The sequence below is a fragment of the Podarcis filfolensis genome (genome assembly GCF_964270895.1).
Source record: "Podarcis filfolensis genome assembly, chromosome: Z".
Lineage (NCBI taxonomy): Eukaryota > Metazoa > Chordata > Lepidosauria > Squamata > Lacertidae > Podarcis > Podarcis filfolensis.
This window is the reverse complement of record NC_139617.1, coordinates 34,480,293-34,496,020: the sequence shown is the minus strand read 5'-3', so window position 1 is coordinate 34,496,020 and position 15,728 is coordinate 34,480,293. Positions and strand designations below refer to the sequence as shown.

General features: G+C 44.9%; 1 protein-coding gene across 29 annotated transcripts in view; it reads left to right on the top strand.

Moving 5' to 3' along the window:
* Window positions 1-15,728, top strand: part of FNBP1 (formin binding protein 1) — a 118,403-nt gene that overhangs the window by 92,148 nt on the left and 10,527 nt on the right. For 8 of the 29 annotated variants that reach the window (XR_014543838.1, XM_083596361.1, XM_083596360.1 and 5 more), the window contains exons 11-17: window positions 1,196-1,285; window positions 7,515-7,529; window positions 7,705-7,740; window positions 10,495-10,604; window positions 11,987-12,119; window positions 13,167-13,288; window positions 15,492-15,631. Coding sequence is in view for 21 of the 29 variants with exons in the window: in XM_083596361.1 (XP_083452487.1) it covers window positions 1,196-1,285; window positions 7,515-7,529; window positions 7,705-7,740; window positions 10,495-10,604; window positions 11,987-12,119; window positions 13,167-13,288; window positions 15,492-15,631 (646 nt within the window). In the remaining 8 variants the exon portion in view is untranslated. The remainder of the gene's footprint in view (window positions 1-1,195; window positions 1,286-7,514; window positions 7,530-7,704; window positions 7,741-10,494; window positions 10,605-11,986; window positions 12,120-13,166; window positions 13,289-15,491; window positions 15,632-15,728) is intronic. The other 21 variants (XR_014543836.1, XR_014543839.1, XR_014543841.1 and 18 more) reach the window with 6 other exon arrangements.

The window sequence follows — 15,728 nt, the reverse complement described above, 5'->3', positions numbered from 1 at the left end:
ACAGTACATCAAAGCTGCTTAGAGCTGATTGGGGAACATATCCCTGATTGTTCTCTATACCCCCCACCCCCAGAAAAAAACCCCTTCAGCACAGAGCTGAGGGTTTATTGGTCTGCTCTGAGTAGGACTAACATTGGCTGCATCCATACACTGTGGGTCATCTGACTCTTTTGCCCCAAGCAGAACCTGGATGGTTGAACACTTGAAGATGCTTTCAACCGCATGCATAATTTCAGGATCTGCTTGCAGCAAAGTCGCTTAACTAGAGCAGAAGCACCCCCCTCCCCACAGTTTTCTTTTGTTTGATGACAAAAAAAATCCTGCGTGTGACCATGCAGGGAAGATTTGATATTCTACATCCACAGTGGAGTTCTGATTATTTATTACCCCCCCCGCCCCAAGTGATTTGACAACTCTGAGGCCTGAGAGGTGTTTTGGGGATTTTGCACTAACTTCAGGCTTTGTTTCACCCACCAGGAAGGCATTAGAGCTGAGTGGTTAGGTTTTCAGTGTTGATTTTTGGAAATCCAAATCACCAGAATGCGAAAATGCATCAGATTCCTCGCCCGCAAAAAATAAAAGTTTGGTTTGGTTCTACAGCTTACCCATTTCCCACAAAGATAAAGCACTGTGAGGCCCCAGGCAGAGACATCCTCACAGCTTAGCAAAATGATCTTCTGATCTGTCCATCTCCAGGCACCTGAATTTCCTGCTTTATCTTTTCCAATAACAGGTGTGGCTTTCTGGGTGTCCCTCTGTGGGGTCAGATCCAGGGTAGTCAATGTGGTGCCTTCCAAATGTCCCTGTGGTGTAACCACTGGTCATAGTGGGTTGTATTGAAAGCGGTGCTAAGTCAACCTCCCACCAACACAACAATTCCCACTGACTCAACTGGTCTCCCTCTACACACACTCTGAAACTGATTCTGTTTTTTGCTGGGGGTGGGAATCCTTGTGTTTTTGGGGTGCACAAGTTGGGTTCCACCTGACAGCTGGGAACTGATGGGAGCTGTAGTGCAAACATCTGGAGGGCAGCACATTGGGTACCTCTGCTGTGTTAGATGATAATGTGGACGTCAGACCTAAGCAGAGCTATCTGTTTATTTTTGCTGTAGAAGCAGTAAATGCAGAAGTCTATTTTCCCCCCTTTCCCCTCAACCCCTTTTAATCCATGTGTTTTTCTCTTGCTGACTCAGCAACAGTCACAGTCTTTGTATTTTCACAAAGAGCTCATGAAGAGGACTTTAGGCAAACCCACCTATGCGCTTGAGGCTAGGGAATATGTTGTAAGTCTGTGTTGACAGTGTGGCCAGGCTGTACAGTCGCTGCTCCAGTCACCGACCTCATTTACAACATTGCAAGAGGCGGGTAGAAAAGGCGGGCTGTCACTTTGCGGAAGGCTGGCATGTGCAGAATCAAAAATTTTAACTCAAAAAACCCCTCCAAAATAACAAAGCCTTTTCGCAGGCATTGCAGGGACCACGTGAAAGAAGGCTTGCTTTTTATTTTTAGGGTCAGAAGCAGCTCCCTTTGCTTGAACAAAACAGGAGCAAGAATTGGGTGCCAGAAGTGGGGCAGGAAAACCAGGCAGGCAAAAATTGCATTGACAGTGGAACTCCATTCAGGTGTGGGAGAGGACAAGCTGGGAGAATAGGCGTGGACTGCAAATCAAGTTTGCAAATTTATGGTGTTGGAAGGCCATGAAGACTATGCTGTTTAGACTTAGGAGCTAAGAATGCTTTTTCAGCCCAGGGTCTGCATTCCCTCATTGGCTGGTGGCTGCGAGCTGCATGCCAGTGGTGGGTGGGGGCCAGGTACAAAAGTAGGTGGAGCAACAGGTGTGATGCATAACTTAATGCAGTCAGCTGTATCAGAGGGTTTCCATGCACCTGTGCCTTCTCCATCCTTTCAAGGACACATTCCAGGCAGGCAAAAGCAGGGCAGGGCCAGTAAGGGGTGTGGCCTGAGGACGGTTCCAAGGGCCAAATAGAAAAGCATAGAGGGCCGTATTCGACCCAACAGCCATCCATTCCTGACTGTGAAGTGTATTCCAGTAGCGCTAAACTATGGTTCAGCATTCATTGCATGCAAAATGGACCATTGCAACTCTTAAGGTCGCAATCCCCTACACTCTGAGTTTCAGTGGAGGGGAGGTCGAACTGAACTTGGGTTTACTTCTCAGTAGACTCAAAAGACATAGTTAGATGGGAATACAAAAATGTAAAATTCTTCTAAATGTTATAGGAAAATGAACTAAACTGCACAGATAACACAGATCAGGTGAAGACTTTGGTCAGGCTTTGACCTGAATAGGCAAGTCGATTTGTTATTATACCATGGTTGCAATTTTATCTATTTTGACAACCGGTGTTTGGCCAATTTTGTTGTTATCTGTAAACTCTGTAAGGATTTTGGTCAGGCTTTGACCTGAATAGATAAATCAATGAGATTCCCCAGTGGGAAGCCCACAAGCAGGACCTCATAGCAGCAGCAACACTCTCCCCAGCCACGATTCCCAGCAAATGGGTATTTTGAAACATCCTGCCTCCAGCAGTGGAAGTAGAACATAAGAGCAGCCCTGCAGCTGGTTCAAGCCATTGGCCTACCTAGACCAGCATCACAGTGGCCAGCTGGGTGTCCCAAAGGAAAACCTACAAGCAGGACCCAGGCATAACAGCAACTCCCACCTCCTGCAGTTTCCAGCAAATGGCATTCAGAAGCATTGTGAATGCTCCAAAACTAACAGTGTTATCTTTGTAATTTTATCCATTTTGATTGCATTTTCTTTCTTTTAAAATTGTACTTCAATTTCCAATAACGTTTTGAAGCTTTTTACGGGGTTTTTTTAATTCCTACCCAATCAGTCTTTAATTTTAGTTTGGCAAGTGGAAGGTAGCATATCTTTCCTTCCTTCCTTGTTTATTTCTGAGTAGACATGCCTTGGGTTGATTCCATTAAAAGACAACATATCCATGTCATTATTATTTTTTAAAAAAAATAACCTTGACCTAAAGTTTTAAAATACTGTTCTAAAGAAGATTACCCCTAGAGAAAGCAACTTTCTTGTTATTGGTGGGTGTCAGTCTGGGACAGCATCTTTGGACATGTACATGGCAGTACTAAGCAACTAAGGCCATTATTATTAACACTACTATTAGCAATTTATTACCCTCCCCTGACCCTAAGGTCCCAGGGTGGATTACAACAAATAAAACAACATTTTAAATCAGTTTAAAAACAACTTACAAAGATTATTACAAACAAATTAATCCGTCCACTTCATCAGCTTCTTCTGCTAGGTTCTAAACCTTGCTGGATATGGAATCGCAGGCCTGGAAGGGACCCACAGATACCATCCAAACTGACAAACTCCCCCCCTCAAAAAAAACAAGTTGTGACAATGAAGAGGGTTCCAGCGTGGTTGGGAGGTCCTTGTGGCTTCCTGTTGCAAACTGCCAATACTGTATATTTGCAACTGGAGATGCTTCACAGGAGGATAAGGACAAGCCTTATAAAGCTAAGAACATTCTGTATTGTTATTATTATTATTATATCAGTGGGCCTCATTTCTTTGAGCTACACATTAAACTTGGAAAGGGTTCAGAGAGATTTGTCCGAGGCTCTCAAAAGGAACTGTTGCATTGGCAAAACCAGAGACTTGGGGTTGGGGGGGGCGGGGTAAGGCCTGTTTTGCCCGTTGTAAGTGAGAGTCATCGTTTGTGACTTATCCAATAACACATAGAACTTGCTGGCTTTTTCATGCGCTCTTGTGTGTTATTGACGCTTGTGGCTCTTAGGCTTCCTCCATCTGCTCACCGCAAATGGCTACCTTAGAATCATCCCCAGGATGCGCGCCTGAAAAAGATTGACTCCTTTCCCCCTCTTCTGTTCTTTTTTTTACATTTCCTAGAAATGTAATTAACTAGTAATCACCACCTCATCAGCTTCCCTGTGCTCCAGAGTCTCCAAAATTGGCTGAGTGAATATCTCAAGGTGTTTCTTTTAATGACATCCTAAATAATGTTGTAGGGCCTACTGGTCGAAAGGCAGAGTTGAAAGGAAGGACGTATGCTTAACTAATTAATTAACAAAGCCCACCCAATGCAGCAGAAAATTAGGAACAGATGAAATTGACACATATTACTTCTATAGCGCAGCCTTTTAACAAGGCCTCAGAAATTACTACATGCCATATTGGTCCGAATATAAGCTGCCCCCCACTCCATATAAGCTGCATCCTTAAAATGAGATCTCTTAAATCTCATCTTCTTTACTGATGGGAGTGTGATTATAGGCCACACTCAGGTTTTATACAAGCCAGATTGGGGTGGCCTATACTCAGCCCAAATACTATATATGTTGTTTGATTTGAAGGATACATAAGCTTGCCTTTTCTGATCTTCTTTTCACGACATTGTAACTAGACCACCATTGTGCCTATTTTATAAACAGTGATCATCTGAAACAAGGAGTTAGTAGCTTTTTTGCCTCAGGGCGAAAATCTAGACTGGTTGGTGATCTGAACCCAGAACTCTGAAGATCCAGTATTATATTCTCTATTCTATTCCAGATGTTGTTGGACTCCAACTCCCTGCAGCTCCAGTCACTGTGACCAATGGTTAGGGATGATGGGAGTTGTAGTCCAACATCTGAAGGGTCCCAAATTCTTCATCTCTGGTCTAAGCAGTGGGTTCCTGTTGATCTTTCAAGGAATCACAACGTTCTGCAATATATTTCAGTAGTCACTGCTCTGTCCAGATCAGTGTCCTTTGAACTTGGACTCCCAGAAGTTGTAAGACTACTCTTCCATCATCCACCGCTACCTTAGCCCAATGGCTAGGGATGATGGGGGTCCAGCAACTACGAGCCTCAGTTCAAAGAACACTGGTCTACACTGTATTGAGCCCTGACATGTAGACAGTTTTGTTTTTAACCTGGGAATTGGGGAATCATAACAGCTAAGACACTGACTTCCAAATCTGAAAGACCCCTTGGTCAAATCTCACAGAGAGCTTATTATTTCTTTATTTCATAAAATCTATATACCTATATAAAATCTATATAGTATCTTGATTGTTGTTGTTTTCTAAAAAAAACTTCAGCGGTTTACAAAAAAAGGATAAAACAATAAAATTATCACTAAGAAAAATTGACAACCATAATTGTAAGTCTTTCGAAAAGTTAAAATAACAGTAGACTAGAAACAGATTAAAATTTGTAAGCCGCTCTCTCTTTAGCATCAATTTTCCCATCTGTGATATGGGCATAATCATTCTCCATTCCCTTTCAGAGTTTTCATAAAGATTTACAACAAGATAATGTGTGGGGAACATTTAAAAGCTCTATGCAATCTAGTTTTGGTTTTTAAAACATGCCATAGATTCAGAAGATCAGAAAACAAAAAACATCCCCCTGAGCCATTTGAGGCTTAATATGTTTACCTCGCTGCCCATTTAGGGAGGGGGGAGAAGCACGTTTTCACCAGTTAGCGAATCATGCTGCTTCTGTGGCCATTTGACAAGGCTTGGGTGAGCTTTCCATTAGGCGCTTGGTTGCTGTAGTATCTAGAAAGAGACCCAGTCGAAAAGCTCCTCACCTTGATCCCTCCCGTCCCTTAAAAAGCTATAGGCATGCTCTGTGCTGTGTGGCTTCCCATTTGCTGGATTTACAGCAAAATGATAGATAGTGTTTGGTTGGCTGGCCATTGTCTGGCCTTGTGGTAGTCTTGCCTCTAGAAACTCGTTCTTCCGTTGGCGCACGTAACATTGGCATCCCTGTGCCTTATATCTGACGTAGACTGCTTTTTTTGTAGGCAAGCCGGTTTTCTCCCCTCTCTCGTTACCGCCACTGCCGTCTGTAAAATATGTACGAAATCCTCTCGACTTGTGTCATATGTGGCTCTGCTGAAGTTCACAGGGATGCTAGCATTCTGGCTGGGTGGGTGGGGTGTTAAAAGGTCTGCCAAAATTTTATGGGGCAGGGGTGGAGTAGAGGGAGGAAGCAAGCAGGTGAGTTGGGATCGTGACACTCCCTGCTTCTGCAAAGAGGGCCCTGGATTGTTTCCAGCACAGGCCCATCAAAATGGCATTGCCTCCCCAAGATTTCGGGGGGGGGGTGGGATTGGTTCTTTTGTGTGTTTCGAATCAATTTGATGGTCCTTTCATGATCCACCCAGGTTCTAATTCCTGGACTGGTGGATTTGTCCTCTCTCTAAGCCTGCCCCATGCTTCTGTATCTATAGTTTTGAGGGACAGGGCCATAGCTCGGTGAGGACTAGAATCTTACTTCGTTTTAGGGGAGCCATTGTTGTGCAGTGGTAGAGTACATGCTTTGCATGCAGAAGGTCCCAGGTTCAGTGCCCAGCATCTCCAGGTAAATCTTGGAGAGGCTCCTGTCTGAAAACCAAGGGAGTCACTACTGGTCAGTGTAGACGATACTGAGCTAAATGGACCAATGGTCTGACCAAGTTTAAGGCAGGTTTCTATCCTAGCTGATCCTTTTAACTGCAGGTGTCAAGGGATTGAATCTGGGACCTTCTACATGCAAAGCATGCACAACAGTGGTTCACCTAAAAGGAAACAAGATTCTAGTCCTCGTCGTTCTGAATTAAGGGCTGATTTAAACAGGAACATAGGAAGCTGCCTTACCCAGAGCCAGACCATTGATCTGTCTACCTGCAAGTTCCAGAAATTAAACCTGGGACCTTCTGCATGCCAGGCAGCTGCTCTTCCACTGAACTACGGCCCTCCTCTAATAACTGTAGAAGCAGAAACATTAAAAAATGCATCATGTTAGGAAGAGCTGCCCTTTGAAAAGGTGTATATTAGGGGAGTTTGCTTTCCCAAAACCATATATTAGGAGAAATTTGCAGACTAATTTTCTCGAGGACATTTTTTTAAAATTGCAAACGGGTCTAGAATTGTGGAGCATTGAACTTAAGTTTGGAAAAACGAGAAACAAAGATACCCTAAAATTCACCAATTTGTCCATCCTTACTTGAGACACTTCCCTGTGCTCCCACTCCACCCTCTGATAATGCATTTAGAATCATAGAATTGGAAGGGACCTCAAGTGTCATCTAGTCCAACTCTCCAATGCAGGAATTGCTTAGCAATCCACTCCAGAATAAGAGGCAAACACTTTTAGAAACGGGCAATAGACGTTTCCCTTGTTCTCAGCAAAACAGCTAAAAGCAATATGTAGTCACTTTTTCACTGTGTGCAGCCAAAAGTCAAGCACTTAAAAAATAAAAAATAAAAATTACTTATCTGATTGTCTGCAGGCCGTTGGTAACGTTTCTTACCCAGCTCTCGTGAACTTTTGCACAGATGTGCGACAAACGCAGTGTCCCATTTTCACAAGCCGTGTGAGGAGTGTGTGTGACTGTGTGTATAGACGTGCATCATTTGATTATAACGTTGGAACAGGTCGAAGTTCCACTCCTTCTGATATACCTTTGTGTTTTTTCCCCCTCTTTCTCTTTCTCCTCCTCTACTTCTCCGTTCTTACATGAAGCTTTCTCTCAAGCTGGTAAGCACAACCGCAGCAAATGTTCTTTCGCGTCTGTGTTTTGCAATCACAATTTTTTGTCCACGTCAGTTGCAGCCCATCTTGAGCGAGCGCCCCTGAAATTAACTCAGATTTTCTGTTGTCTCTTTTCTGTGTGTGTTTTTTTTGTTGTTGTTTTGCTTTGATATTTTATCAGATAACTCTGAATATGCAGGTCTGGAATCTAATGGAGGTGATCCGGTTTTAATGCTTATACTGAGCTGCTAAAAATAATAACTCTTTAATTTTAGTAGTTTAGTACTTTAATTATTAGGTGTGCGGTTTTAAAAAATACAATCTGAGGTTGTAAAAATGTAGTAGGATTTAAAAAAAATACTTTTCATTAGGTTATCAAAATAGAATGATTTTCAGTGTGACAAGCAATCACATAGCATTATAATTATTTATCTATGATAAAATCAAATGAAGTAAAGATGATTCCTGCTTTAATCTGTTGCTGCATCTGATATAATGCATGAAATATTTATTTATCCTTGGTTGCAAAGATATTTGGTATCAGTCAAAGTAAAAAAAAGAAAGTGTTGGTGCTTCAGTAAATTACAGACAAGAACCCAGATAATTCAAATGGTGTAGTGTGTGTGTGAAAGAGAGAGATCTCACACTTTCTATGTCAAGCCACAAAGATCCTAAGGTGGAAAGTCTAGATCAATGGATCCCAAACTTTTTCATCCCTCCTCCTTTGGTTCCATGCCCTCATTCCCATGCCCCCTACCCTATAAAAAGCATTATTCAGAATAGTGGTTCGCACAACATACAATAATAATTAATTGCACATTTATTCAAAATCCAGTTAAAACTGTTTGGTTTAATTAATTCAACACAGCAGATGAACTTTTTTCAATGATACCAGCTTTTCAAAGTCTGGTAATCATTTAGCAAGGGTCTTAGGTACAACTAAGTGATGAAGTGATACCAGTTTCCCAATGTCTGGTTGCAAGTCGCTTAGCAGGAGTCTTAAATCACCAGCTCCAGCTGCCCCTTCTGCCCCTTTGCCTCTTCACATTCCCTAGATAATCCCACTGTTCCCCCAACCAGGGACAGTACTGCACACCTCGGGAACCACTGGTCTAGATTCAAGAACACGCAGCACATATGGATCCTGATCCCAACGTGTATTTCTAGCCCCCAGGCCATTGTGTGGGGAATGATCAGCCAGCCCTGATACTGAATTTTTTGGGATCCTTGTCTGTTCTTCACTGAGATCAGCTTCAACCACTGCTCTGATAATTCCAGTGACTGGCCACAAAGCAGTTCCATGTCTGGGTGTTGATATTCATTGGTCAGTGGCAAACTACGTTTTTCAGCCTTTACACAATCGTACCTCAGAACAACTAACGCCTTGTAATCAAACCCCCATCGATCCCAACTAAAAACGTTAACGCCATTTAATTTCAAAACTAGTAGTGATAGTGGAATGAAGTTTCTTACAGATATTAATCTGAAATCCTGAATCAGATAACAAAGGGTGGGGTTTGCTTCAAGATATGGTGCTGGAGAACCCATAAGCTTGGGGAATACAAAGGTTTTGATCACCAAACTATTTATGAGGTTGTTCATTGGATTTTATGCCCTGGTTTTAACCTTGTTCACGACCTTTTCAGCTTGGCCAGAGTCTGGTCATTTAATAATATTAATTGGAATAAAGGCATCTTAGTGGATTAATCCCATGAGCTTTAGTTGCCAATAAATTTGTCTCAACTGAAACTGGTATGATTAAGCAATTAAGCAATTAAATTTGCTTATGAATGAAACTGATGGAGTATTGCCAGCTATGCATTACTTAGAGCAGACCCACTAAAATGAATGGAGCCGAGTTTGCCGTGTTTATTAATTTCAGTGGGTTTACTCTGAGTAGAACTAAAATAGGCTATGAACCAATAGTTCTGACGCAAAGCATGCTTCCCTGGTCCATGCGTCTGCCGTCGATGGCATCACCTCAGAAGAGGCACCCACTGCTGATTGCCTCTCAAGAAGCTGATTAGTCTCTCCAGATTACTCTCTCCAGTATTATTATTTTCTTTCTCTCTGTCCTTTTAATAGCAAACTCAAGTGGTGAGGGATGACAGGACGGGAGCCAAAACAGGCCTTCAGGTGGCTCAGGGGAACCCCCTAGTGTCTCCATACGCACCCTCCAAAAAAAGAAGGAACAAAAATCTTTTAAAACTATATTGTCCTGGATTATCTCTGGATAGACAGGCAAATTAGTCGAAAAGGAGCTGGTGGATTATTTACATCTAAATAAAAGTACATCCAAACGAACTGGGAGTTATAATCCAAAACATCCAGAGGCTGCCAGGCTGAGGAAGGCAAAAGCAAGTATGTAAAATCAAGAGGTGTTATCACCCCCCTCAAACCCCCCCAAAAGGCATTCCTACAGGTCAGGGGCCTGCTCCAGTCCAGCAGAAGGACTGGAGAATGCGGTGGCACAGGGTCAGTGAGAGTCACGGCCTGCAAGGAGTCCCGTGGGCCAGTTGGAGACGACCATAGGGCCAGAGATTCGGCCCACACACCAGAGATTCCTCACCCTCCGCGTGCACTGTGGGGAACAATGCCCCTGTCACACTGCCTTCGTTCTCCGAAAGAAACAACAACAATTGTCTGCCTCCAGCCAGTGGCAGGGCTAAGTGGGCTGTTGTTCTGATGCCAAACTAGAGCAGTGCCTCATCATGAGAGGGTTTCTGTTTTCTTGCCCTAAACAGAACCACCATATAAATCAATATCAGGCTAGGCTATAGCAAGAACATGCCTGATCACTTCCATCCTTGACAGAGCCCTTGCAAGGGGCTGTCCTTCACCCCTTAGACCCTCTGGGTCTCCAAAAACTGGGATATTCCTTGATGGGCCAAAATTTACAGACGTCTCTTTCTCCCTCTGCCCCCACCCCACCTTGCTCCCTCCTCTTTGACTGCTACTCTGGCATGTCTAGGGTGGCGGACCAGAGGACTTCAGCAATCTGCCCCCTGAACAAAGAAGAAAGAAGCTGCAGCAAAAGGTGGACGAGCTGAACAGGGACATCCAAAAGGAAATGGATCAAAGGTATGGTTGGCAGGAACACAGAAAGAAGGACTTCTGGCTCAGTGGCACTTGACTTGCATTCAGGAGGTCCCAGGACAAAATGCCGAGGACTGCCCTTGAAGGCCGTGGCTGTCTGGGCAGCTTGGTCTTCTGTTCCAGGAACTTCCCTTCTTCAGATGCCCATCCTGCACCCTGGTCACTAGCACACACTCTGTAGAAATGTGCGAGCAGGATTTCTGCCCCCGAGCAAGCCAGGAGCAAGCTGGGAGATTTCAGAAAGGTACCAGGTCCCCATACTTAACCAGAAAGCCAGGCCAGTCGCTATCATTTGCCCTAACCTACCTCACTAGGTTGTTGAAGGAAAAGGACCAGCCAAATACATCTCTGATTCTGCTTTGCATTCAGAAGAGCCTGGGTTAAATCTCTGGTGGCATCTCCAGGTATGCCCGGGGATGTCCCCTTCCTGAAAACTTGGAGAGCCTCAGCTGCTAGTCAGTGTAGACAATGCTGAGCTGGATAGACCGCCAATGGTCTGACTTGGTATAAGTCGAAATATATATTTAAAAAAATAAAATTGTCCAGTAGAACCTTAGAGACCAACTAAGTTTGTTCTTGGTATAAGCTTTTGTGTGCACACTTCTCCAGATACCATGTACACCATGCACCATCCACGTACACCATGCACACAAAAGCTTATACCCAGAACAAACTTAGTTGGTCTCTAAGGTGCTACTGGACAATTTTTTTATTTTTATATATATTTTGACTGCGTCAGACCAACACTGCTACCTACCTGAATCGGTATAAGTCAACTTCCTGTGTTCCTGTTTCTTTGAGCCTTTTATTCAGAACCATGAGGACTAGCATCTATCTTTATTTTTAAGAGAAAGGGCCATAATTCACTGATCAGAGCACCTGTTGTAAGGAGGAATATAAGATAGGAAATGACCTGCTAGCAAAGATGTATCTTTGGGGCATATCTTGAACAGACTGGATCTCGCAACACCTCATGATCCCAGCTTTTGGTAGTGTTGGAGTGTGGGGGAGTGCAATTTAATTATCTACTTACATGCTATTTTTATTGCATTTCCATTCCACCTTTTTCTCCAAGGAGTTCAAGGTAGCCTACATGGTTCTCTCCCTCCTCTTTTAATCCCCACAACAACCCTGTGAGGTGGGCTAGGCTGAGAGGCAGTAACTATGACCCAAGGTCACCCAGTGAGCTTCATGGCCAAGTGGGGGTAGGATTTCAACCCTGGTCTTCCAGGTCCTAGTCTGACACTCTCTTAATCACCACATCACCCTGGGTTTCACGCAGATATGCTCTTTAAATTTTTGTTTTTTGAGGGGTGGGGCGCACTCTAGCCTCCCAGCCCCTGATATGCTTTCCTTGTTCCTTGCAGAGATGCCTTAACGAAAATGAAAGACGTCTACATCAAGAACCCGCAGATGGGAGACGCAGCCAGTGTGGATCTCAAGCTGGCCGAGCTGGCCCAGAACCTGGAGAAGCTGCGTCTGGAAGCCCAGAAATTCGAGGTATGGGAAACAGCTTTTAATTTGAAGACAGCAAAGGGAACAATGATACTTTAGGACAGCGATGGGGAAACCAGTGACCCCCGGACGTTGCTGAACTACATCTCCCATCATCCCTGGACCATTGGGCATGCTGGCTGCAGGGGCTGATGAGAGATGGAGTCCAACAAATGTATAGGGGTGACCAGACCCCTGATCCAAGAAGAGGCATCCTCCTCTCTCATAATGGAATGCCTCATTAGGGCCTGGCATTCTTCCACCCATTGCATTCCCACCTCTTGAAGTGGGGAACCATGATCCAAGAAGAGGGATTTCCACTGGAGAGAGGGCCTTAGCAAAGTGGCTAGAGCATCTGTCTGAAACCCTGGAGAGTCAATGTGGACAGTACTGAGCTAGAAGCACAAATGGTCTGACTGAGTATAAGGCAGTTTGCTTTGTTCCTCTGTTATTAGGAAGAGTTTTTAATTCAGCTGCCTGCCAAACCAGCATGCCAAGGAACAGTTCACTGTCAGGAAGCCTGTTTGAAGCTGCCTGTTTCTAGTTGGTGCTTGGATTCAAACTGCACCTGTAGACAGGCATTTGCAAATGGAAAGCTTTGGGGTGTCTGCATAAGGAAAATGTCCATTCACAAGTATCCAAACTGCTCTTGCAAATGGCAAAGCAGTGCTTGCTGTCAGTCCCACCCACCTGGCCCATGAGTGAGGTCAGAATCCAGCCTAGATGCTACCAACAAAAAGGCCACTTCCCCCTTCAATCTCTGCCCTGCCCTGTTAGAAGAAGATCTTAACTATCAGGCTTTCTTTAAAAAACAAAACAAAACATTTTTTATATTAACTTTTCAAATTTTACAAATTCTTTTAAACAACCACCAGAACAAATCTCTTACCTCCGTTGACTTCCCATCCACCCTTCCACGATGTTCTTTTCTTACCTTATAAAGCAACTATATTACTTACATTTTACCCTTAACTGAGTGTTAGGAATATGTAGGCTAAGCTGGCCCCAACCCTTTGTGGACTGAGATTTAGTTTCACTCCTTTCCTACCACAGGGCTGGCTAGCTGAGGTAGAAGGCCGGTTGCCTGCACGTACTGAGCCAGCACGCCGCCAGAGCGGGATGTATGAGCCTCAGAACACCTTGACTGTCAACAACTGCGCCCAGGATCGTGAGAGGTACAGTATCTGTATTACACGGTGCCCGTTCAGCAACCTTGAGCTGCCATTTTTGCTCGAGACCCTCTCAGGTTACTTCTGTGCTAAGAATTCGTACCTGCACTACCCTTGAATCCCTCGAACCTCAAAAGACACCTAAACACTCATCTCATGAACAATTGCTTGCTTTTATGCGCAGGGAGAATCCAGGCGCGATTTCTGCCATTTCCCACACAGCTAGACTGGGGTAGAGGCTCTGCCTGTCCATTTAGAAAGCCACTGGCCACTAGGCTAGCTAGACCAGTAACCTGAGCTGATGGTATGAACCAGCCTTGCCAGTTCACTATGAAAGACATACCATCCCTTCCTTTCTGCCCCTCCATTTCTCATGCACAAATTAGGCGTCCCAGAGTAGAGGTAAGAGAGCCTATTGGAGGAGAATGGCAGCTAGCCACAATGGCTATGCTCTGCCTCCGTGGTTGGAGCCAGTGATGAATACCAGTAGTTGGAAGGGTTCTGGATTTCCCTTTGTGGCATCTGGCTGGCCACTGTGAGAATAGGATGCTGGATTCGGTGGGCCACTGGCCTGGTGCAGCATCTCTTCTGCTGTTCTGCCTCCCCTGCTTCCAGATACCAGGTGCTGGAACCCCAGGAGGGGAGAGTGCTGCTCTTGTGCTCAAATCCTGCTTGCTGGTTTCCCACAGGCACCTGGTCAGCAGCTGCTGTGAGAACAGGGTGCTTGGCTAGATAGGCCAGCGGTCTGATCCAGCAGGCGCTCCTTATGTTCTTATGGGTTAGTAGGACAGAGTAGCCCTGTGTGTGCCTTAACTCATGTGTATCATGTTCACGGCATCAAGCCAGCTTCCTTCAAGAACTATACTTCCACCAGTTATCAAGCAGACATGATCCTGAGCACAGCGGCTCACTCTCACAGCTCCCAGGAAAACTTCCCAGCAGCTAGTGGCCCTTGGAGGAGAACTCTGGGCCTCTTTTTCTCTCTCCATACACCCTGCCCTGAATCTGTTGCCCAAGCAATACAATTCCCTTCCCTCTCTGGCTTCTGCTACTGCTGTTTCAGCCAGTGCTGGTTCTCACTACACAGCTCCCCCCTCTGGCTCTAGATGGGAATGCAGCAGCAGAGTGCAAGAGCTTCTTGGCCAATTTTTATACAAGGGATGGGTGGACAAATATATCTGTCATTACCGGCCCTCCCGAGTTTTTCATTCCTCAACTATTTCTGGATTCTTTTTTTAAAAAGAAAAAAAGCTCTTTGTAAATTGGATCGGTATTTTCTTGGGGATTTTTCTTAATAAATCATATTGTTCCATGCCGTTTCAATCAGTATATGTGTTTTTTGCAAGCGATTTTCCCAGGCGAATTACATTTTTGTGTGTTGCTTTTATCTGCTCTGCTAAATGATGTACAGTGGTACCTCGGGTTAAGAACTTAATTCGTTCTGGAGGTCCGTTCTAACCTGAAACTGTTCTTAACCTGAAGCACCACTTTAGCTAATGGGGCCTCCTGCTGCTGCCACACCGCTGGAGCACAATTTCCGTTCTCATCCTGAAGCAAAGTTCTTAACCCAAGGTACTATTTCTGGGTTAGCAGAGTCTGTAACTTGAAGCGTCTGTAACCTGAAGCGTATGTAACCCGAGGTACCACTGGACCTGCAAAATACGATTTAGGAAAGGTCGATCATACACATGACAGGGCGGCAGCCTTGCATGTGGAAGGTCCTAGAAGCATTGATCCCCAGAAGGATCCCCAGGAAGAACAGGGGAGAGACTCTTTCCTGAAACCATGGAGAACTGCTGCCAATCAGTGTTAGGCAGCACTGAGCCAGGTGGATCAATAGTCTCACTAAGTGCAAGGCAGCTTCCAGTACAATTTGACCTTTTATTCTGAACTATGTGGACTAGAATCTTGCCTCACTGTAGCTCAGTGGTAGTGCAACTGCTTTGCATGCAGAAGGTTCCAGGTTCCGTCCCTGGCATCTTCAGATACGGCTGGGGATTACTTTGGGCTGAAATCTGAAGAGCCATTGCTAGTCAGTGTCAAACAATGCTGAGATGGATGGGCCTGTGCTGTCCTTCTTGGTGTAAGGCAACTTCCAAGACTGCTATATAATGACGCTGGCAGACCAGCATCGCCCTAACCCTAACCCTCCCTCCCTGGCCCTCCAAGCCTGTCGCTATAGTTGCTGTGTTTCTTTTCCTGTGTTGAGCAGTCCAGATGGCAGTTACACAGAGGAGCCGAGCCAGGAAAGTGAGGTGAAAGTGCCGGCACCGGAGTTTGACGATGAGTTTGACGATGAGGAACCGCTTCCCACGATCGGGACGTGCAAAGCTCTGTATACCTTTGAAGGTACGTCCCAGATCCCTCAGGGCCAGGTGCAGTTTGTGGCCAAGGGGTCCCACTGTGGCCAGGTGCAGTTCCAGAATGTGGCCAAGGGGTCGCACCG